We start from the raw sequence: 25,203 nt of genomic DNA on the forward strand, positions 1-25,203 counted from the left end.
TGGTCTGCTAGACTCAGGTGGTGAGCAAATGTCGGGAGTAGCAAGGCCTCAAGTGTCTTCACTACTGGGGAAAGGAGAGTTATCGGGCGATAAGACTCCCCTTTGTTGGCGGGTTTCCCAGGTTTCAGTAGTGGGACCACTCTTCAGACTTTCCACACATCGGGTATTTGAAGAGGGGATATCGACAGGTTGAGGACCTTGGTGAGATAGTTTACTCCCGTTGGACCTAGGTGTTTTAGCATCAGCATGCTTATTCCGTCAGGGCCGATGGATTTAGACGATTTCGCCTTTTTGATGACACTCTGAACCTCCCCATCGGTACAAGTAAGTGGTGCGCAGTCTTTGGGCATTTTGCGCAGCCGTCGGGTAACATATCGTTTGGCCTTGTCGTTCGAAGGATGCAGTGTAAACTCCCGGCTAAAATAGCTCGCGCACTTCTTCGGGTCCGAGGAGGCATGGCCATCGAATGAATTTCAACTCGGTCGTCATGTCTCCTCGGGTTAGACAAGGCCTTGACAGTATTCCAAAGCTTACTCACACCGGTGGACAGATTACAGAACCTCAGGTGCTCCACCCATTTTGTCCGCTTATGTTGGTTTACCATTTGCCGAATCTCCAAATTGAGATCCCTTATTCGGGGATCACAGGGATCGGCATGGCGTAAGGTGTCGCGCTCGTTTGCTAGTACAGCTGCTTCGGCTGGGAAATTTGGCCGGAGTTCCGCGATTTTACCAGCTGGTATGAAGCGAGCGGTAGCAGCAGCGATCACCTTGCGGAATTGACGCTCGCCAACGATGACGTCCGTAGGAATGAGTATTGCGTTGAAGGTGCTCTCAGTAAATTCTGTGAAGCCGACCCAGTTAGCTTTGTTAAAGTTAACATAAGTGCGGTTGTCCACAGAAATAAAGTCGGGAGGTTTCTCGATCGAGATAATTATGGGCAGATGGTCTGATGCGAGAGTTAGCATAGGTCGCCAGGTTATGCTATTTATCAGACCACCGCTAGCGATGGTAATATCGGGCGAGCTAATACAGGTGCCCATAATTCTGGTGGGGGCTTCGTCATTCATTGTGCAGAATGTCGAATCGTCAATCTGTTCCGCCAGCTCCATCCACTACGATCATTTGACAGGCAGGAATGCCAAAAATCGTGATGCGCGTTAAAGTCGCCTAGCACTAAACGGTTTTCACCACGAAGTAGCGCATCTATGTTCGGGTGATATCCTGTTGGGCAACATACAACTGGGGGGATGTATAGATTAAATATTTCGAGCTCGACATCGCCTGACCGGACAGCTATACCCGGAAATTCTAGGGTAGTGTCCCTGCGGTCGATGTAAACATCGATTAGAGGATATTGCACGGTGTTGTGCAATATGAAGGCTAGGCCTCCACCATTATCTCGCTTGCGATAATTACGTAAAACGTTGAAACCTGCACAACTCAGAAGATCTGAGCGGCTGTTTAGCTTGGTTTCTTGGACCGCAGCTATCGTTACGCACTCCCGGCTCATGACTGCAACTATCTCCTCGATCTTACTCTGGAGTCCGTTACAGTTGAATTGTAGGAGTCGCGTTTGTCGCGGGTGTCCAGTCGTGATCCTAGGAGTGAGTGGGGTGCGTGTTGATGGTGGTTGTTGCAACTGTACTATCCGCATGGGCGGTTGTCGCACTGTGGTGTTGATTGGCGACGCCACTATATTTGATTGCGGGAGCAGACTCCTACAGCATGGGGCAACATACGACGCACTCCACTCTCGTGTGGTGCGCAGACCGGAAAATGACAGAAAGTGACACCAGCCAGTACATAAATTGCACTTGGCTGATGTGACATTCCGGCGTATTACGGTCTGACACACGGAACAGACTGTGCGAGGAACCAGGAGTTGCTGGGTGGTTCTCGCACGAGGATTGGAGCTGGATGAAGGTTGGGGGGGGAGGTTGGTCAGACTGGGAGTCATGCTGTCTGTGTGAGCTCCTTAGGGCCGTGGAGGTCCTATCTTGGCCACCCGACTGGAGTGGCAGCGCAGTGCGCGAACATGGTGCAGGTTGCACAGCCGTTGAGGCAGATGTCGCATTATTGCGCTCACAGCATGGGGCCACGTAACTCGTGGTCCACTCCCTATGTATCTTAAGGCCTGAGCAGGTCTTAAGATGGCTCCATCCATTGCATGTATTGCACCTAACCGAGGTGGAGTTTGGATGGAGCCTTTTAGCGCAAACGCATCAGTAGAATTTCTCGGGGCCCGGGTTGGACTCGATGCCAGCACGGGTCAGGAGGATACGGAGCACCCCTGCTACTAGGCGTTGCTCCAATCATGACAAACTAAATCTAGAACTCACCGATCCAAACAGGGTTAGATCGCCGAAATAACAGCCCTTGGCCGGATAAAATCCGGGTCAATTCCGGTATCGCAGAACCGGCTGTTGTGGGAATTGCTTACATTCCAAAACACACAATGTCGGTCAGAACGACTTTGGTTACAAATTGTGTTTTCAAGAGGATTTCAATTTGGTGCGAACATTGTATTATAGTTAGACGATTTATCGAGAAATCCGTTAAAATCCGGTTTTGGGTGTCATGAAAACCTATTTTATCGGTTTTGATATCAGAAATAAACCAAGAGGATAGCGATTATCCTTAAATTTGAATATTGCGGTGTTATTTATGTGTGCTGTTAGACGGTTGAAAAAATGTAAGTTAAGAAATGTAGTTATTTCATTGTTACGAATGAAATTAACTTTATTTTTATAGGGGAAAGCAAAAGCACAGAACGCAAATAGACTAATAATTGAATTTATCGAAAAAAATCCCGACATCATAAGAGGATTTACAAAACGTAATAAGCCAATTATATATGCATTATGGCAGGAATTAACGGAATCCCTTAATGCTGCAGATCCACCTCATAAAGATGTCTCCGGGTCGAAAAAGGTAAATAAAAGAATTTCAGTGAAAATTAAACTGCAGTTAAAACAAACTTATTTTTATAGGTCATAACTGAGTGGAAGAGCGAAATCAAAAGAAAATTAGCTCAAAACCAAATTGTCGAGCAACAGGAGGTGACCCCTTTTCTAAATATCAGCTCACTAAAAATGAAGAAACAATTGTGCGTCTTTGTGGCACTCCGCAAAACGTGGAAGGCATACCAGGCGTTTCTCTTGGCACCCAACCAGTCAATGAGAATGTAACTGTTGCAATTGTAGGGGTGAAGAGCAACTACTTGTAGAGCAACACTCAGAAAATTTACTTTCTAATGCATCTAACAGGCAAAAAGATGTCGACGATATACCCTCCACGTCCCATTGAACCATTATCGGATGGGAAACAATTGTCCTCATTAGTTTCATTTGCAAGAAATACAACTTCTTTATTGTGTTCACTGTTGTAACGCCTGCAGTTGTTGTGTAACGCACAACAGACGTTTACAATTTTAACAACTTTTTCAGGGCGATAATGTAATGTACACATTAAACAGCGAAAACGGCTTTTTAAAACTCCGATTGTTCGTTCCACAATATTCCGAGCAGCCCTATGTGCTATATTGAATTTATACTCGTTGGAGTTAAACTGTGGATCTCTATATGGTGTTAATAAAAACGGTTCAATTCCATAGCCGCAATCGCCCAGCAACCTCAATGAGCGCTGTCCACTCTCATATTGTGTACGGAAATATTGCTTAGCGTGACTCATACCCCAGATGAAAGCATCATAACTTGAACCGGGATACCGTGCTTCTACGGCCCGTATTTGCATATCTTGTCACAAATATTTGGATAAAAGATATACATATATATATTATATATAGGTTTATAAATATGTTTGAATATACAATACTATAATCGCATTTATACTAAAACATCCCTTTCGGTTAAAATATAAATGCTCATCATCAGGTGGCTGTATTATTTTTATATGTGTTTCATCTATACAACCGACAATTCCGGGTATTTTGTACTTTTCAAAAAAGGGATTTCTTGAAATCAACTTTTCGTTTTCGACCATAGAAAGTTTTATCCACTGACCGCAAATGTACTTCTCTAAGAGGCATATCACTTGCGTTAAAATCAGCGATCACGTCCTTATCCCCGTTGGTAAGCTCTCTGCTAAAAATCGCAGTGTTGCTGCCAATCGCATTATAGGCGGAATCATCAAGGGCTGCAAATGTGGTTCTATGATATTTAACACCATAAGAAATGCGTCTTTATTCAGTCGATAATGTGATAAAAATCTGTAAAGTAGCGTTTAACTATATAAAAGCTGATAAGTAATTAGAAGCTAAATTTCACTTACGATTCCCCTGGTCCTTCAAGTGGGTTACTGTGGTCTCTTAATATTTTTCTTTTAATTTTTTCGTTTCTTTCTTCTTCTAATTAAACAAAAGCTAAAATTGTGAAACTCATTTTAAACTTTATTATAATTGCTTTCAAAGTTCAAAATATTGGTTTTGCATATGTTCGAAAAGACGAAAATCCAATCAGATTCTGTGACACCATTGAAAATCAGAATTGATTTGCAATTCTGGCAGCTAAGCAAATCTGTCTTGGATTCCACAACACCCCTGAATAATTTAAAAAATTCCGCTTCAGAAAATCCATTTAAAAAGGGGAGTATGTCTACATAACATGCTATGTGCGGTTTCTTTTTTTACGAAATTATAGCTCCTGCCTGGAGACCAGTCTTCTACAAGGAACTTGCAAATGCCGAAATTTTTTGGAATTTTTTATATTATTTTTAATCCATATAACAATTACCCGTACATTGCAAATAACATCCTTTACTTCATCCAGTTTCAAACACGAGGTTAAGGGTATGAATTTAATATATTTGCCTAATATCTGTAACAATGTAGCGTACTTGCCATATTTGTACGCCCCAACTTGTAAATATTAAATTAAGCGAATAAGCGGCATTATGATCTGCAGTATTTCTTTCTTTCAACTCACTCATAGGAAGACAGCAACTTTGAATTTTAACGCCTTCTAGAAAATGCAATGTTACACCAATAAAATTTCTTTCAGAAATCGGTCCAGATGTCGGTAGTAATACACATTTCTGGTGCTAATTGTATGGGCTTTATTTAATTTTAGCGAACAGCATATTTTTAAAATACTTAGGTCCCGGAAGTATGTAGAATGGCGCAATATGTTTCATAAGCCTTACAAAGCTTTCACCTGAGTAAAATTGGTTTATATTACTATTTTGAAATACATGTGGATAAACTAATTTCATGAAAAATAAAATTCACTTACATGCATACCAGAAACTACATTTTATATCCTTGCAAATAAAGAACAAACTGTTGTTTGAAATTTCTATATATTACGTACGTATTTACATAAACTTGCGTATCCTCACTTGATGTAATTATATTCAATTTGGTCAAGATAATGATGTAGCGTCTTGAATGCTTATGCAAGTTTTAGGTGTTTCCAAATAACTTTACCAAGCACTTGCAATGTTTGCACATTTTTTGCACTATTGTAATTAAATATATTTAAATTATTAAATCTTTCAGAAACACCTAAACACATTTTTGCTTGTGAACGGCATTTTCAGAAAAAATTCGCCACGCAAAAATCTATTTTACGCCTCAGTTTTTTTTTCGAAACCCCCAAAGAAGTGGGTATTGAAGATTTCTCTCACCAAATGAAAGAATCTATCTCAAATGCAAACGGTGCATCGAGGCAGCTCCTTCCGCTTTTAGAAATGGAAGATTTGCGAAATAATTTTACATCCTCTCCTTGAAGAGGAGCTATTAAATAGTAGCGATAAAGCCGCGCAAACAGGTAGGGGTCTGACAGTAGGGACAGGTAGAAAGAATAAATTGAGGGAAGAGAATAGGATTTTAAAAGAAAAATTAGATGAAAGAGAACAGGAGAATAGAAGTTCCAAGACTTAGTTGGTCCAAATGGCCACTAAATTAGAAAGATGTAGGGATATGGTAAGAAGTGGTTCATTTAGGGAAATGTCAGATCCTCTTGAGATAGTCTCCATAAAGTGTTATAAAAAACGCCAATTTTGAGGCGCTCTGACACTGGAAAGAGTTGGGCATCCTATTATCCCCGAAAACACCGTTACCTAAGAATGGCAAGATTATTCAAATGATTAGCATTACTCGAGTTTTTTCTTCAGAAAGCCATTTAATTGCCTCGAGTTTCCTTTTCGGATTAATCGAATCATTTATCGATTAATTACTACATTAATCACAACATTTTCTTCATATTTTAACGGATTTCTCGATAAGTCGTCTACCTTGTAACACACTTTTGAGTTCGATCACTGGATTGTTAATAAAGTCCCAATTTTATGGCTGTTCACTTTTATTTATTTTGTAATTCAAACTTATAATAATTCGAGTTTACAACTTATTGATTATAGCCCAATTGTTCTTTACACGGTAACACGGTTGATTTGATTTTGTTCTATCATCCGTGTTATAAAAATATAAACGTTGGGGTAAATTTATTGTCTAAATAAAGTCAAATACATAAAAATGCTATGATAATAAATGTGTACCAGAATTATAATAAGTAAAACTCAATTATCCGCTTAATTCTAGCATATGTTTACCCCTTGAAAGGCGAACCTAAACACACTCTGTGTGTTGCCGACCGGAGACTCTTTTGTCCTGAGTTCACACGAGCGACACGAGTCCATCCACTCGTGTCCAGCTTTGCTGTCTTCCTTTTCACTAAATATAAGGAATTACCATGAATGTAACAATATTTCGATCGGCATGGCGTAAGGTGTCGCGCTCGTTTGCTAGTACAGCTGCTTCGGCTGGGAAATTTGGCCGGAGTTCCGCGATTTTACCAGCTGGTATGAAGCGAGCGGTAGCAGCAGCGATCACCTTGCGGAATTGACGCTCGCCAACGATGACGTCCGTAGGAATGAGTATTGCGTTGAAAGTGCTCTCAGTAAATTCTGTGAAGCCGACCCAGTTAGCTTTGTTAAAGTTAACATAAGTGCGGTTGTCCACAGAAATAAAGTCGGGAGGTTTCTCGATCGAGATAATTATGGGCAGATGGTCTGATGCGAGAGTTAGCATAGGTCGCCAGGTTATGCTATTTATCAGACCACCGCTAGCGATGGTAATATCGGGCGAGCTATTACAGGTGCCCATAATTCTGGTGGGGGCTTCGTCATTCATTGTGCAGAATGTCGAATCGTCAATCTGTTCCGCCAGCTCCATGCACTACGATCATTTGACAGGCAGGAATGCCAAAAATCGTGATGCGCGTTAAAGTCGCCTAGCACTAAACGGTTTTCACCACGAAGTAGCGCATCTATGTTCGGGTGATATCCTGTTGGGCAACATACAACTGGGGGGATGTATAGATTAAATATTTCGAGCTCGACATCGCCTGACCGGACAGCTATACCCGGACATTCTAGGGTAGTGTCCCTGCGGTCGATGTAAACATCGATTAGACGATATTGCACGGTGTTGTGCAATATGAAGGCTAGGCCTCCACCATTATCTCGCTTGCGATAATTACGTAAAACGTTGAAACCTGCACAACTCAGAAGATCTGAGCGGCTGTTTAGCTTGGTTTCTTGGACCGCAGCTATCGTTACGCACTCCCGGCTCATGAATGCAACTATCTCCTCGATTTTACTCTGGAGTCCGTTGCAGTTGAATTGTAGGAGTCGCGTTTGTCGCGGGTGTCCAGTCGTGATCCTAGGAGTGAGTGGGGTGCGTGTTGATGGTGGTTGTTGCAACTGTACTATCCGCATGGGCGGTTGTCGCACTGTGGTGTTGATTGGCGACGCCACTATATTTGATTGCGGGAGAAGACTCCTACAGCATGGGGCAACATACGACGTACTCCACTCTCGTGTGGTGCGCAGACCGGAACATGACAGAAAGTGACACCAGCCAGTACATAAATTGCACTTGGCTGATGTGACATTCCGGCGTATTACGGTCTGACACACGGAACAGACTGTGCGAGGAACCAGGAGTTGCTGGGTGGTTCTCGCACGAGGATTGGAGCTGGATGAAGGTTGGGGGGGGAGGTTGGTCAGACTGGGAGTCATGCTGTCTTTGTGAGCTCCTTAGGGCCGTGGAGGTCCTATCTTGGCCACCCGACTGGAGCGGCAGCGCAGTGCGCGAACATGGTGCAGGTTGCACAGCCGTTGAGGCAGATGTCGCATTATTGCGCTCACAGCATGGGGCCACGTAACTCGTGGTCCACTCCCTATGTATCTTAAGGCCTGAGCAGGTCTTAAGATGGCTCCATCCATTGCATGTATTGCACCTAACCGAGGTGGAGTTTGGATGGAGCCTTTTAGCGCAAACGCAGCAGTAGAATTTCTCGGGGCCCGGGTTGGACTCGATGCCAGCACGGGTCAGGAGGATACGGAGCACCCCTGCTACTAGGCGTTGCTCCAATCATGACAAACTAAATCTAGAACTCACCGATCCAAACAGGGTTAGATCGCCGAAATAACAGCCCTTGGCCGGATAAAATCCGGGTCAATTCCGGTATCGCAGAACCGGCTGTTGTGGGAATTGCTTACATTCCAAAACACACAATGTCGGTCAGAACGACTTTGGTTACAAATTGTGTTTTCAAGAGGATTTCAATTTGGTGCGAACATTGTATTATAGTTAGACGATTTATCGAGAAATCCGTTAAAATCCGGTTTTGGGTGTCATGAAAACCTATTTTATCGGTTTTGATATCAGAAATAAACCAAGAGGATAGCGATTATCCTCAAATTTGAATATTGCGGTGTTATTTATGTGTGCTGTTAGACGGTTGAAAAAATGTAAGTTAAGAAATGTAGTTATTTCATTGTTACGAATGAAATTAACTTTATTTTTATAGGGGAAAGCAAAAGCACAGAACGCAAATAGACTAATAATTGAATTTATCGAAAAAAATCCCGACATCATAAGAGGATTTACAAAACGCAATAAGCCAATTTTCATGCATTATGGCAGGAATTAACGGAATCCCTTAATGCTGCAGATCCACCTCATAAAGATGTCTCCGGGTCGAAAAAGGTAAATAAAAGAATTTCAGTGAAAATTAAACTGCAGTTAAAACAAACTTATTTTTATAGGTCATAACTGAGTGGAAGAGCGAAATCAAAAGAAAATTAGTTCAAAACCAAATTGTCGAGCAACAGGAGGTGACCCCTTTTCTAAATATCAGCTCACTAAAAATGAAGAAACAATTGTGCGTCTTTGTGGCACTCCGCAAAACGTGGAAGGCATACCAGGCGTTTCTCTTGGCACCCAACCAGTCAATGAGAATGTAACTGTTGCAATTGTAGGGGTGAAGAGCAACTACTTGTAGAGCAACACTCAGAAAATTTACTTTCTAATGCATCTAACAGGCAAAAAGATGTCGACGATATACCCTCCACGTCCCATTGAACCATTATCAGATGGGAAACAATTGTCCTCATTAGTTTCATTTGCAAGAAATACAACTTCTTTATTGTGTTCACTGTTGTAACGCCTGCAGTTGTTGTGTAACGCACAACAGACGTTTACAATTTTAACAACTTTTTTAGGGCGATAATGTAATGTACACATTAAACAGCGAAAACGGCTTTTTAAAACTCCGATTGTTCGTTCCACAATATTCCGAGCAGCCCTATGTGCTATATTGAATTTATACTCGTTGGAGTTAAACTGTGGATCTCTATATGGTGTTAATAAAAACGGTTCAATTCCATAGCCGCAATCGCCCAGCAACCTCAATGAGCGCTGTCCACTCTCATATTGTGTACGGAAATATTGCTTAGCGTGACTCATACCCCAGATGAAAGCATCATAACTTGAACCGGGATACCGTGCTTCTACGGCCCGTATTTGCATATCTTGTCACAAATATTTGGATAAAAGATATACATATATATATTATATATAGGTTTATAAATATGTTTGAATATACAATACTATAATCGCATTTATACTAAAACATCCCTTTCGGTTAAAATATAAATGCTCATCATCAGGTGGCTGTATTATTTTTATATGTGTTTCATCTATACAACCGACAATTCCGGGTATTTTGTACTTTTCAAAAAAGGGATTTCTTGAAATCAACTTTTCGTTTTCGACCATAGAAAGTTTTATCCACTGACCGCAAATGTACTTCTCTAAGAGGCATATCACTTGCGTTAAAATCAGCGATCACGTCCTTATCCCCGTTGGTAAGCTCTCTGCTAAAAATCGCAGTGTTGCTGCCAATCGCATTATAGGCGGAATCATCAAGGGCTGCAAATGTGGTTCTATGATATTTAACACCATAAGAAATGCGTCTTTATTCAGTCGATAATGTGATAAAAATCTGTAAAGTAGCGTTTAACTATATAAAAGCTGATAAGTAATTAGAAGCTAAATTTCACTTACGATTCCCCTGGTCCTTCAAGTGGGTTACTGTGGTCTCTTAATATTTTTCTTTTAATTTTTTCGTTTCTTTCTTCTTCTAATTAAACAAAAGCTAAAATTGTGAAACTCATTTTAAACTTTATTATAATTGCTTTCAAAGTTCAAAATATTGGTTTTGCATATGTTCGAAAAGACGAAAATCCAATCAGATTCTGTGACACCATTGAAAATCAGAATTGGTTTGCAATTCTGACAGCTAAGCAAATCTGTCTTGGATTCCACAACACCCCTGAATAATTTAAAAAATTCCGCTTCAGAAAATCCATTTAAAAAGGGGAGTATGTCTACATAACATGCTATGTGCGGTTTCTTTTTTTACGAAATTATAGCTCCTGCCTGGAGACCAGTCTTCTACAAGGAACTTGCAAATGCCGAAATTTTTTGGAATTTTTTATATTATTTTTAATCCATATAACAATTACCCGTACATTGCAAATAACATCCTTTACTTCATCCAGTTTCAAACACGAGGTTAAGGGTATGAATTTAATATATTTGCCCAATATCTGTAACAATGTAGCGTACTTGCCATATTTGTACGCCCCAACTTGTAAATATTAAATTTAGCGAATAAGCGGCATTATGATCTGCAGTATTTCTTTCTTTCAACTCACTCATAGGAAGACAGCAACTTTGAATTTTAACGCCTTCTAGAAAATGCAATGTTACACCAATAAAATTTCTTTCAGAAATCGGTCCAGATGTCGGTAGTAATACACATTTCTGGTGCTAATTGTATGGGCTTTATTTAATTTTAGCGAACAGCATATTTTTAAAATACTTAGGTCCCGGAAATATGTAGAATGGCGCAATATGTTTCATAAGCCTTACAAAGCTTTCACCTGAGTAAAATTGGTTTATATTACTATTTTGAAATACATGTGGATAAACTAATTTCATGAAAAATAAAATTCACTTACATGCATACCAGAAACTACATTTTATATCCTTGCAAATAAAGAACAAACTGTTGTTTGAAATTTCTATATATTACGTACGTATTTACATAAACTTGCGTATCCTCACTTGATGTAATTATATTCAACTTGGTCAAGATAATGATGTAGCGTCTTGAATGCTTATGCAAGTTTTAGGTGTTTCCAAATAACTTTACCAAGCACTTGCAATGTTTGCACATTTTTTGCACTATTGTAATTAAATATATTTAAATTATTAAATCTTTCAGAAACACCTAAACACATTTTTGCTTGTGAACGGCATTTTCAGAAAAAATTCGCCACGCAAAAATCTATTTTTTTTCGAAACCCCCAAAGAAGTGGGTATTGAAGATTTCTCTCACCAAATGAAAGAATCTATCTCAAATGCAAACGGTGCATCGAGGCAGCTCCTTCCGCTTTTAGAAATGGAAGATTTGCGAAATAATTTTATACCCTCTCCTTGAAGAGGAGCTATTAAATAGTAGCGATAAAGCCGCGCAAACAGGTAGGGGTCTGACAGTAGGGACAGGTAGAAAGAATAAATTGAGGGAAGAGAATAGGATTTTAAAAGAAAAATTAGATGAAAGAGAACAGGAGAATAGAAGTTCCAAGACTTAGTTGGTCCAAATGGCCACTAAATTAGAAAGATGTAGGGATATGGTAAGAAGTGGTTCATTTAGGGAAATGTCAGATCCTCTTGAGATAGTCTCCATAAAGTGTTATAAAAAACGCCAATTTTGAGGCGCTCTGACACTGGAAAGAGTTGGGCATCCTATTATCCCCGAAAACACCGTTACCTAAGAATGGCAAGATTATTCAAATGATTAGCATTACTCGAGTTTTTTCTTCAGAAAGCCATTTAATTGCCTCGAGTTTCCTTTTCGGATTAATCGAATCATTTATCGATTAATTACTACATTAATCACAACATTTTCTTCATATTTTAACGGATTTCTCGATAAGTCGTCTACCTTGTAACACACTTTTGAGTTCGATCACTGGATTGTTAATAAAGTCCCAATTTTATGGCTGTTCACTTTTATTTATTTTGTAATTCAAACTTATAATAATTCGAGTTTACAACTTATTGATTATAGCCCAATTGTTCTTTACACGGTAACACGGTTGATTTGATTTTGTTCTATCATCCGTGTTATAAAAATATAAACGTTGGGGTAAATTTATTGTCTAAATAAAGTCAAATACATAAAAATGCTATGATAATAAATGTGTACCAGAATTATAATAAGTAAAACTCAATTATCCGCTTAATTCTAGCATATGTTTACCCCTTGAAAGGCGAACCTAAACACACTCTGTGTGTTGCCGACCGGAGACTCTTTTGTCCTGAGTTCACACGAGCGACACGAGTCCATCCACTCGTGTCCAGCTTTGCTGTCTTCCTTTTCACTAAATATAAGGAATTACCATGAATGTAACAATATTTCGATCGGCATGGCGTAAGGTGTCGCGCTCGTTTGCTAGTACAGCTGCTTCGGCTGGGAAATTTGGCCGGAGTTCCGCGATTTTACCAGCTGGTATGAAGCGAGCGGTAGCAGCAGCGATCACCTTGCGGAATTGACGCTCGCCAACGATGACGTCCGTAGGAATGAGTATTGCGTTGAAAGTGCTCTCAGTAAATTCTGTGAAGCCGACCCAGTTAGCTTTGTTAAAGTTAACATAAGTGCGGTTGTCCACAGAAATAAAGTCGGGAGGTTTCTCGATCGAGATAATTATGGGCAGATGGTCTGATGCGAGAGTTAGCATAGGTCGCCAGGTTATGCTATTTATCAGACCACCGCTAGCGATGGTAATATCGGGCGAGCTATTACAGGTGCCCATAATTCTGGTGGGGGCTTCGTCATTCATTGTGCAGAATGTCGAATCGTCAATCTGTTCCGCCAGCTCCATGCACTACGATCATTTGACAGGCAGGAATGCCAAAAATCGTGATGCGCGTTAAAGTCGCCTAGCACTAAACGGTTTTCACCACGAAGTAGCGCATCTATGTTCGGGTGATATCCTGTTGGGCAACATACAACTGGGGGGATGTATAGATTAAATATTTCGAGCTCGACATCGCCTGACCGGACAGCTATACCCGGACATTCTAGGGTAGTGTCCCTGCGGTCGATGTAAACATCGATTAGACGATATTGCACGGTGTTGTGCAATATGAAGGCTAGGCCTCCACCATTATCTCGCTTGCGATAATTACGTAAAACGTTGAAACCTGCACAACTCAGAAGATCTGAGCGGCTGTTTAGCTTGGTTTCTTGGACCGCAGCTATCGTTACGCACTCCCGGCTCATGAATGCAACTATCTCCTCGATTTTACTCTGGAGTCCGTTGCAGTTGAATTGTAGGAGTCGCGTTTGTCGCGGGTGTCCAGTCGTGATCCTAGGAGTGAGTGGGGTGCGTGTTGATGGTGGTTGTTGCAACTGTACTATCCGCATGGGCGGTTGTCGCACTGTGGTGTTGATTGGCGACGCCACTATATTTGATTGCGGGAGAAGACTCCTACAGCATGGGGCAACATACGACGTACTCCACTCTCGTGTGGTGCGCAGACCGGAACATGACAGAAAGTGACACCAGCCAGTACATAAATTGCACTTGGCTGATGTGACATTCCGGCGTATTACGGTCTGACACACGGAACAGACTGTGCGAGGAACCAGGAGTTGCTGGGTGGTTCTCGCACGAGGATTGGAGCTGGATGAAGGTTGGGGGGGGAGGTTGGTCAGACTGGGAGTCATGCTGTCTTTGTGAGCTCCTTAGGGCCGTGGAGGTCCTATCTTGGCCACCCGACTGGAGCGGCAGCGCAGTGCGCGAACATGGTGCAGGTTGCACAGCCGTTGAGGCAGATGTCGCATTATTGCGCTCACAGCATGGGGCCACGTAACTCGTGGTCCACTCCCTATGTATCTTAAGGCCTGAGCAGGTCTTAAGATGGCTCCATCCATTGCATGTATTGCACCTAACCGAGGTGGAGTTTGGATGGAGCCTTTTAGCGCAAACGCAGCAGTAGAATTTCTCGGGGCCCGGGTTGGACTCGATGCCAGCACGGGTCAGGAGGATACGGAGCACCCCTGCTACTAGGCGTTGCTCCAATCATGACAAACTAAATCTAGAACTCACCGATCCAAACAGGGTTAGATCGCCGAAATAACAGCCCTTGGCCGGATAAAATCCGGGTCAATTCCGGTATCGCAGAACCGGCTGTTGTGGGAATTGCTTACATTCCAAAACACACAATGTCGGTCAGAACGACTTTGGTTACAAATTGTGTTTTCAAGAGGATTTCAATTTGGTGCGAACATTGTATTATAGTTAGACGATTTATCGAGAAATCCGTTAAAATCCGGTTTTGGGTGTCATGAAAACCTATTTTATCGGTTTTGATATCAGAAATAAACCAAGAGGATAGCGATTATCCTCAAATTTGAATATTGCGGTGTTATTTATGTGTGCTGTTAGACGGTTGAAAAAATGTAAGTTAAGAAATGTAGTTATTTCATTGTTACGAATGAAATTAACTTTATTTTTATAGGGGAAAGCAAAAGCACAGAACGCAAATAGACTAATAATTGAATTTATCGAAAAAAATCCCGACATCATAAGAGGATTTACAAAACGCAATAAGCCAATTTTCATGCATTATGGCAGGAATTAACGGAATCCCTTAATGCTGCAGATCCACCTCATAAAGATGTCTCCGGGTCGAAAAAGGTAAATAAAAGAATTTCAGTGAAAATTAAACTGCAGTTAAAACAAACTTATTTTTATAGGTCATAACTGAGTGGAAGAGCGAAATCAAAAGAAAATTAGTTCAAAACCAAATTGTCGAGCAACAGGAGGTGACCCCTTTTCTAAATATCAGCTCACTAAAAATGAAGAAACAATTGTGCGTCTTTGTGGCACTCCGCAAAACGTGGAAGGCATACCAGGCGTTTCTCTTGGCACCCAACCAATCAATGAGAATGTAACTGTTGCAATTGTAGGGGTGAAGAGCAACTACTTGTAGAGCAACACTCAGAAAATTTACTTTCTAATGCATCTAACAGGCAAAAAGATGTCGACGATATACCCTCCACGTCCCATTGAACCATTATCAGATGGGAAACAATTGTCCTCATTAGTTTCATTTGCAAGAAATACAACTTCTTTATTGTGTTCACTGTTGTAACGCCTGCAGTTGTTGTGTAACGCACAACAGACGTTTACAATTTTAACAACTTTTTTAGGGCGATAATGTAATGTACACATTAAACAGCGAAAACGGCTTTTTAAAACTCCGATTGTTCGTTCCACAATATTCCGAGCAGCCCTATGTGCTATATTGAATTTATACTCGTTGGAGTTAAACTGTGGATCTCTATATGGTGTTAATAAAAACGGTTCAATTCCATAGCCGCAATCGCCCAGCAACCTCAATGAGCGCTGTCCACTCTCATATTGTGTACGGAAATATTGCTTAGCGTGACTCATACCCCAGATGAAAGCATCATAACTTGAACCGGGATACCGTGCTTCTACGGCCCGTATTTGCATATCTTGTCACAAATATTTGGATAAAAGATATACATATATATATTATATATAGGTTTATAAATATGTTTGAATATACAATACTATAATCGCATTTATACTAAAACATCCCTTTCGGTTAAAATATAAATGCTCATCATCAGGTGGCTGTATTATTTTTATATGTGTTTCATCTATACAACCGACAATTCCGGGTATTTTGTACTTTTCAAAAAAGGGATTTCTTGAAATCAACTTTTCGTTTTCGACCATAGAAAGTTTTATCCACTGACCGCAAATGTACTTCTCTAAGAGGCATATCACTTGCGTTAAAATCAGCGATCACGTCCTTATCCCCGTTGGTAAGCTCTCTGCTAAAAATCGCAGTGTTGCTGCCAATCGCATTATAGGCGGAATCATCAAGGGCTGCAAATGTGGTTCTATGATATTTAACACCATAAGAAATGCGTCTTTATTCAGTCGATAATGTGATAAAAATCTGTAAAGTAGCGTTTAACTATATAAAAGCTGATAAGTAATTAGAAGCTAAATTTCACTTACGATTCCCCTGGTCCTTCAAGTGGGTTACTGTGGTCTCTTAATATTTTTCTTTTAATTTTTTCGTTTCTTTCTTCTTCTAATTAAACAAAAGCTAAAATTGTGAAACTCATTTTAAACTTTATTATAATTGCTTTCAAAGTTCAAAATATTGGTTTTGCATATGTTCGAAAAGACGAAAATCCAATCAGATTCTGTGACACCATTGAAAATCAGAATTGGTTTGCAATTCTGACAGCTAAGCAAATCTGTCTTGGATTCCACAACACCCCTGAATAATTTAAAAAATTCCGCTTCAGAAAATCCATTTAAAAAGGGGAGTATGTCTACATAACATGCTATGTGCGGTTTCTTTTTTTACGAAATTATAGCTCCTGCCTGGAGACCAGTCTTCTACAAGGAACTTGCAAATGCCGAAATTTTTTGGAATTTTTTATATTATTTTTAATCCATATAACAATTACCCGTACATTGCAAATAACATCCTTTACTTCATCCAGTTTCAAACACGAGGTTAAGGGTATGAATTTAATATATTTGCCCAATATCTGTAACAATGTAGCGTACTTGCCATATTTTACGCCCCAACTTGTAAATATTAAATTTAGCGAATAAGCGGCATTATGATCTGCAGTATTTCTTTCTTTCAACTCACTCATAGGAAGACAGCAACTTTGAATTTTAACGCCTTCTAGAAAATGCAATGTTACACCAATAAAATTTCTTTCAGAAATCGGTCCAGATGTCGGTAGTAATACACATTTCTGGTGCTAATTGTATGGGCTTTATTTAATTTTAGCGAACAGCATATTTTTAAAATACTTAGGTCCCGGAAGTATGTAGAATGGCGCAATATGTTTCATAAGCCTTACAAAGCTTTCACCTGAGTAAAATTGGTTTATATTACTATTTTGAAATACATGTGGATAAACTAATTTCATGAAAAATAAAATTCACTTACATGCATACCAGAAACTACATTTTATATCCTTGCAAATAAAGAACAAACTGTTGTTTGAAATTTCTATATATTACGTACGTATTTACATAAACTTGCGTATCCTCACTTGATGTAATTATATTCAACTTGGTCAAGATAATGATGTAGCGTCTTGAATGCTTATGCAAGTTTTAGGTGTTTCCAAATAACTTTACCAAGCACTTGCAATGTTTGCACATTTTTTGCACTATTGTAATTAAATATATTTAAATTATTAAATCTTTCAGAAACACCTAAACACATTTTTGCTTGTGAACGGCATTTTCAGAAAAAATTCGCCACGCAAAAATCTATTTTTTTTCGAAACCCCCAAAGAAGTGGGTATTGAAGATTTCTCTCACCAAATGAAAGAATCTATCTCAAATGCAAACGGTGCATCGAGGCAGCTCCTTCCGCTTTTAGAAATGGAAGATTTGCGAAATAATTTTATACCCTCTCCTTGAAGAGGAGCTATTAAATAGTAGCGATAAAGCCGCGCAAACAGGTAGGGGTCTGACAGTAGGGACAGGTAGAAAGAATAAATTGAGGGAAGAGAATAGGATTTTAAAAGTAAAATTAGATGAAAGAGAACAGGAGAATAGAAGTTCCAAGACTTAGTTGGTCCAAATGGCCACTAAATTAGAAAGATGTAGGGATATGGTAAGAAGTGGTTCATTTAGGGAAATGTCAGATCCTCTTGAGATAGTCTCCATAAAGTGTAATAAAAAACGCCAATTTTGAGGCGCTCTGACACTGGAAAGAGTTGGGCATCCTATTATCCCCGAAAACACCGTTACCTAAGAATGGCAAGATTATTCAAATGATTAGCATTACTCGAGTTTTTTCTTCAGAAAGCCATTTAATTGCCTCGAGTTTCCTTTTCGGATTAATCGAAGCATTTATCGATTAATTACTACATTAATCACAACATTTTCTTCATATTTTAACGGATTTCTCGATAAGTCGTCTACCTTGTAACACACTTTTGAGTTCGATCACTGGATTGTTAATAAAGTCCCAATTTTATGGCTGTTCACTTTTATTTATTTTGTAATTCAAACTTATAATAATTCGAGTTTACAACTTATTGATTATAGCCCAATTGTTCTTTACACGGTAACACGGTTGATTTGATTTTGTTCTATCATCCGTGTTATAAAAATATAAACGTTGGGGTAAATTTATTGTCTAAATAAAGTCAAATACATAAAGATGCTATGATAATAAATGTGTACCAGAATTATAATAAGTAAAACTCAATTATCCGCTTAATTCTAGCATATGTTTACCCCTTGAAAGGCGAACCTAAACACACTCTGTGTGTTGCCGACCGGAGACTCTTTTGTCCTGCGTTCACACGAGCGACACGAGTCCATCCACTCGTGTCCAGTTTTGCTGTCTTCCTTTTCACTAAATATAAGGAATTACCATGAATGTAACAATATTTAGAATACCCGCTATTAATATTTTCGAAGAAAATCCTATGACGGGAGTTTACTAATCCATCATAATGTATTGAATACCCACCATTAATATTTTCAAAGCCAAATGTATGACTGGAATAATCTATTGGGAAGAATTAAAAACCCGTAATTTTGTTATTCCCCATTATTTCTATTTAAAACAAAACATTCATAATTTAATTACATTTCTTGTAGAATGTAATAAAATGATATACGAACTAAATCCTTTGCGGTTAAAAGAAATAAATATGAAAGCATCTGTTGCGTCAAGCGACATCATAAATGCTAAATTTTAAATAAAAATTAAATTTATTTAAAATATCAAACATAAATTGTAATATTAAAGAAGGAATTGAAATTATAAAGTTTATAGTTTATATAAAATACTTACACTAATATTACTACGTAAAATACTCACCTTAATCTTTTACCATAATTTAACGAAATGAATTATACTTACTCCTTTTTTGTAAATACATACGTTTTACGCCGTTAGCTTAAGATTTAGACTTAGTAATATATGACTATATTAAAGAATTCAATTGTATAAAAACCGGAATCGCGTTTTTCAGAACTAATTTACAGCACAGGCAATTAGTGTTTTCTAGTACAGTCGCGCATCCCAATTTGTTCTTAAAAATGCTTGAGAATTCTCATGGCGCCCGAGCAGGGACATATGCGTGACTAAATTTTAAGCGCACAAGCATTTCTAGAAAACAAAAAGTACCAAACAAGATAGTTTAGAAAACAAAAAAAAAACAGATTGAAGTGGTGAAAAGATGCAATGAGTCAAAAATTATAAAAGTTAACAGATACCTAAAAGACAAAAAAAAAAGTGCAGTGCTTAACAACAAAACTACAAGCATACATAGAAGCAGCATACGTGCACAAATAAAAGCACAAAACGTGTTTGCTCTAATTTAAAAATTTAAACTAACAGTTTTTTAATAGCCGTTAAAAAATACACCGTTTAAAATGCCGTAAAAAAACAGGACGTTTAAAGTGCCGGTATACATAAAAACTGTTTGTTTTTTTGCCATCACCCCACTGCTGCAATCACTGCGTTGCTGCTATCATTGTGCTGCTGGCATCACTTCGTTGCTGCCATCACGTCGCTGCTGTCATCACTTCGTTGCTGCCCTCAATCCGCTGCTGTTTAAACCGTCGTGGGAATGAGCTGCCGCTGCCTCCTGTAGCAAAGGGACGTAAACGCCTCCAAACAGCCGACACACCATGTAACGAGTGCAAATTATTGAAAAAGGTGCAACCAAAAAAAAAAAGATCAACATTAACACAAATCAAACGCACGCTTTAAGTTTTTGGCTCTCTCTTGCTCACATAAAATTCTTATTTATATACTGTTATATACACACACATATCATGTATATTTTCATTTGCATTAAGGTGCAACCTTTTTTGTAAATTGCATAATTTAAAAGTCTTAATTCGGTCAATTTTCCGCAGATTATCTCGGTTTTTCGCAAATTTAATTCTCGAACAAATTTTTCACTTTCAATATTTCTTTCGTTTGGCTTTTCTTGTAATTGGAAATTGATATCTTTATTTTCGTTCTGGTCAATTGATTCCCAATATTTTCAGATTTATTTCTGTTGCTTAAGTTTTCCTATTTATCGTGAATTTTAATTCAAAAAGCCAAACTGAGCAAGCCAAAGCCAACTGTCGTCAACGAGAGAGGTTGTAAGGAGTTTACAGACTTAAAGTCGTTAAAGGGTCAAAGGACGGTGGTGAAAAGTAAAATGTTGCGTATTAAAACGGGCTTTTTGAACAAAACCATGTCATTAGGTCTAATTGAATTGGAATGTCGGCTCAACATATTAAATTCACACCGTAAAAAGTTAACGAAATACCAATCTAAAATTGAAGAGATTGATGAAGACGACATGGCCCGAGGGTAGTTAGAGGACATAATAATGAACGAAACCAATAACTAAATCTATTTTAGCCAAAAATAGAACGTCAATTACCGAAACATCTTTCCTAATCTCTCACAACTCCAGACTTGCAAAAATGAATTTAAAAATTGTATGAGCTTGTTTGAGAGTTTGGTTCATAATTATCCAAATATCCCAGATATTGAAGAATTTAACCATTTAGTTAATTGCCTATCTCTAAAAGCTAAAAGGAGTAAAGGCATTTCAAATATCGGATGAAAATTGTCCGAAGGCGTTGGCAAGTCTAAAAAAGTTTACAATATTAAATGTTTTATATTTTCCAATACAATTTTGAAACTTTTTGAGCTGCCAAGTATCCCAAAGCCGTCAGCACCTTCACTGCGCTCGATGATCGATGAAGTGTCGGCTGTTTATGACTTATTGCTATCGATTGGCACTGAGAAGCAAATAACAAACGCCATTATTATACACATAGTCATGACAACGGTTGACTCCGCCCCCCGATCTAAGTGGGAGAACAACTTGAATACGACCAGTTACCATTATGGAAGGACTGTGAAGTCACCTTGAATAGAGGATTTCAGCAGTTATCAGCAGAAGGAGCTTCGTCGCATGAGTCACATTAAGCAGCAACATATGGACAGACCGAAGTCACCTTTAGTTGCTGCAAATAACAAACAGCCAACGTGTCAACGGTGCAAGTAGAAGGTACATCATTTAACTGCCAGCTCCACTTTCAAGGCGTTTCCGGTTCAACACAGGTACAAAACTGGTACGGGTTCGAGTTTTTGAAATCGGTGCCCTTATGCACAATTTGTCTGCGTAAGAGAAACGCTGATTTAAGTGCAGAGCTGATCGATTTTGTGTGTGTAATCGATCCCATTACACGTTGTTGCACCAGTATCCGGTTTCTTTCCCCGCTGCTCCTCATCCGCATCCAAGCACCACACATGCTTTGCATACCAGTTATGGCGAATACCTGCCTGCGGGAACGTTGCTGGACTTAGGATTGGAAATTCCAATACGTAAGTGGGGAATAAATTAAGTGCGGTAAATAATTATGAATTTTCGGCGGAATTCTGGATAATGAGGCGTATTTCGGCAATCATCCAGATCATAACATTAATGTTAATGGCTGGAAAATTCCGCCCAATATTGAATTGGCGGATCTAGAATTCCATAAATCAAAAAATATTGATATCTTATTGGGTGAAGAATCCTTTTTAGATCTGTTAGCGGTTGGACAAATTGAAAGTTGTTCTAATCAACCAACCCAAAATATGTCAGCAATCTAAGTCATCCTCCTCCTGTAGCCAGCACATTATGCCAAGCTGAAGAAGGCTTAACGTCAATTAATTCGGTAGTCCAAAAATTTTGGACTCTAGAAGAATTATCTTCAGAAACAAGTGACATCAAATTCACACCAGAGCAAATAGAGTGTGAAACATTATTCGTTAATACTACTCAAGTTTGCCTTCAGAATGGCTTCACGTCAGAATGACCTTTAAAGCTGATCGTAAATTACTCAATCACTCATATGAAACCGTAGTTCTGTGGTTTCAGACCCTGAAGAGAAGAACATTAAAAGATCCAGAACTTCGTAAAATGTATCTGGATTTTATGAATGAATAAAGAGCACTGGGTCACATGAGCCCAACGAACAATAAGATTCCGAGTGAGCCACACTACTTCATTCCACATCAATTAGTTTTAAGGCCCGAGAGCACAACAAACAAATTACGTGTTGTCTTTGACGCTTCGAGTCGTACTTCATCTCAAATAGCATTAAATGAATTTTTGATGGTAGATCCAACCATTTCAGAAGAATTGTACTCCGCTCTTCTTCGTTTCCGCTAACAGTAGCACTCTTTAACGGCAGACATTACTAAAATGTACCGCCAAATTATTATGAATGAAGAATATAGAAAAAGTTAGTTTATTGTGTGGAAAGAGCATCCTTCAGAGCAAATTCAGATTTTTCGACTTAAAACCGTAACTTACGGGACTGCGCCTGTATTATTTCTCGCAACACGGTGTTTACAAATACTCAGCGAGGCTAATACAACTAAGTATCCATTAGGCTATTAAAAGAAACTTTTACAAGTATGTTGATGACATATTAATCTTAACGAAGTGGTTTTCGAACCACCCTCAGTTTTTCGACAGTGACTACATTGAAAAGTTCATAAGCTTCAATGACAAAAATTCAACTAAAGCGCTAGGAATATATTGGGTGCCGAAAGAGGATTTGTTTCGACTGGTTTGGATGCCAATTTAAATTATCTTTGAGCAACTAAACGAAACATATTGTTAATCTCTGCTCCCTTTTTCAACATTCTTGGATTATTAGCCCCACTAGTCAGCAATGCAAAAATATTATTGCAAGAGCTTTGGATCTAAAAACTAAATTGGGATGAGTCGATTCCATTGCGCCTTGACACTAGCTGGAAAAATTTCAAAGTCAACTCCTACTGCAGCTCTCTTCAATTAGCATTCCTCGGTACGTAAACTTTTCCGACGCTTCATTAAGAGCCTACGGATGCTGCATATACATATGAAGCCAATCTGCTAGTGGTGTGAATTGTAAATATGCTGCTTACTGCAAAGTCTAAAGTGGCTCCGCTGAAGACCAAGTCTCTTCCGCGTCTCGAGCGTTCGGCAGCACACATTAGAGTAACGATTCGCGGTTATGTTGAGTCGATGATTCGAGAAAATTACGTTTTGGAGCATCCACTTTACAAACCATTGCGGATCAAGTGACTCTGGGTTGCAACGTTGACGAATTGAATATTTCGATGTGGTTTGGCGGTCCACAGTTCCTCCTAGAAGACCCCGCTTTTTGGCCAATTAAAACTCACTTCCAGCTCTCTCCAGAAAACGAAGTATTAGAGAAGAGGAAAAGTACTTTCACACTAGCTGGAAATGTGAAAGAAAATGCAATAATGGGCCTTATCGAAAAATTCTTTTCTCATCAAAAATTGCTAGGTGTGGGCGCATATTTCTTACGGTGGATTAGACGCCCAAAAATTTCTACTGTGGGAAGGGATCTGAAGTCAGACGAATTACACTGCAGATTTTTGAATATTGTTCAGGTGGTTCAACATGAATGGTTCACATGGAATTTGCGAATGAAATCCAAAAACTGACTAAAGGCACCACGCTACCGGCATAATTGCAAAAAATTTGGTTGGTTGCTCTTCTTCGAGAACGCATATAGCTGATTAATGCCAGAGAAGCCTGCTGTAGAACAGTAAGAAATTATGCACACTGCTTTTATTACAAGCCGAAGTTGCAAACCCAAATAATGCGAAATTTGCCAGTCGAAAGACAACGAGCGCTACGACCCTTTCTTATATGTGGCGTAGATTTTTGTGGTCCAATATATACATTTTTAAAAATACGCGGTTGACCAACTGTAAAAACATATATAGCAGTTTTCGTTTACTTCACTTCAAAAGCAGTACATTTAGAACTAGTTTCGGACTTATCTACTAATTCTTTTATTTTCGCCCTAAAGGGGTTCATTGGTGGCCGAGGGATGCCAGAGAAAATATTCAGCGACAACGCAACCAACTTTGTCATCGCCGACCGTGAGCTTGCGCGGAGGAAGGTTCAACTTCGGTTTTATACCACCCAGCGCGTCGCACTTCGGCGTATTCTGGGAGGCGGCGGTGAAGTCCGCCAAGCATCTAGTGGTTCGCGCATTCGGCAGCACTCTACTCACAACGGAATAGTTTTCAACTCTACTGGCCGAAGTGGAGGACATTTTGAATTCACGTCCCCAACGACGGAGAAGCATTAACTCCAGCACATCTCCTAATCGGTTTTTCTCTGCGAGTGGTCCAAAATATACCTGACGGGCTTTATTTAACGAAGTGAATTATACCTACCCCTTTTTTATAAATACATACCTTCGTTAACAATCCAAGTGTATTAAAACCGGAATCGCGATCGCACACCTTTTCTTTGATCGGTCGAGTAATTTTTCACGACTTATTTTCAGCACAGGCAATTGGTGTTTTCTAGTACAGTCGCGCATCCCAAATTAATTTCTTATTCTCAAAAACGCTTGAGAATTTTCAGCATCTTAATATTTTAATGTATGTAGATATAAAAAACAAAAAGTTTCTCCATTTTTTTAATTAAATGCATTAAAATGTATTATTACTATGCTCATGTAATTGAATATTTAAATTGACTTTATTTGAGTATCTTATTTTTATCCTTGCTATAATTTCTCAAAAAAAAATATTTCAATCATACTATACATTATTTGCATATTAGAAATGATTTGAAAATTCCACAACTATAACAGAATTAAAACAGAAGATGGAAAAAATGGAAGAGACCCGCTCATGAAACGCTATGGACATAAAAATGATTTTGGCTGACATATCGCAGATGTCAGC

General features: G+C 39.1%; 1 protein-coding gene across 1 annotated transcript; it reads right to left on the reverse strand.

The window, feature by feature from the left end:
* Window positions 1-250: 250 nt before the first annotated feature.
* LOC138856072 (uncharacterized) lies at window positions 251-24,560 on the reverse strand. Its single transcript, XM_070106507.1, has 4 exons — window positions 24,365-24,560; window positions 12,780-12,994; window positions 7,197-7,652; window positions 251-1,114 (listed from the first exon to the last, which is right to left on the reverse strand). The coding sequence occupies exons 1-4, from the start codon at window positions 24,558-24,560 to the stop codon at window positions 251-253; spliced, it is 1,731 nt and encodes a 576-aa protein (XP_069962608.1).
* Between the last annotated feature and the right edge of the window lie 643 nt (window positions 24,561-25,203).

Source organism: Bactrocera oleae, chromosome 3 (genome assembly GCF_042242935.1).
Source record: "Bactrocera oleae isolate idBacOlea1 chromosome 3, idBacOlea1, whole genome shotgun sequence".
NCBI lineage: Eukaryota > Metazoa > Arthropoda > Insecta > Diptera > Tephritidae > Bactrocera > Bactrocera oleae.

Bases quoted from the DNA above. Each gene is read 5' to 3' on its own strand.
- LOC138856072 (XM_070106507.1), bottom strand. From the start codon at position 24,560: ATGTCCTCCACTTCGGCCAGTAGAGTTGAAAACTATTCCGTTGTGAGT. The intron at 12,995-24,364 runs GTTGCGTTGTCG...TCGGCTTCACAG, and splicing joins GGTCGGCGATGACAAAGTTG to AATTTACTGAGAGCACTTTC. The intron at 7,653-12,779 runs GTAATTCCTTAT...CGACAAACGCGA, and splicing joins GAAATATTGTTACATTCATG to CTCCTACAATTCAACTGCAA.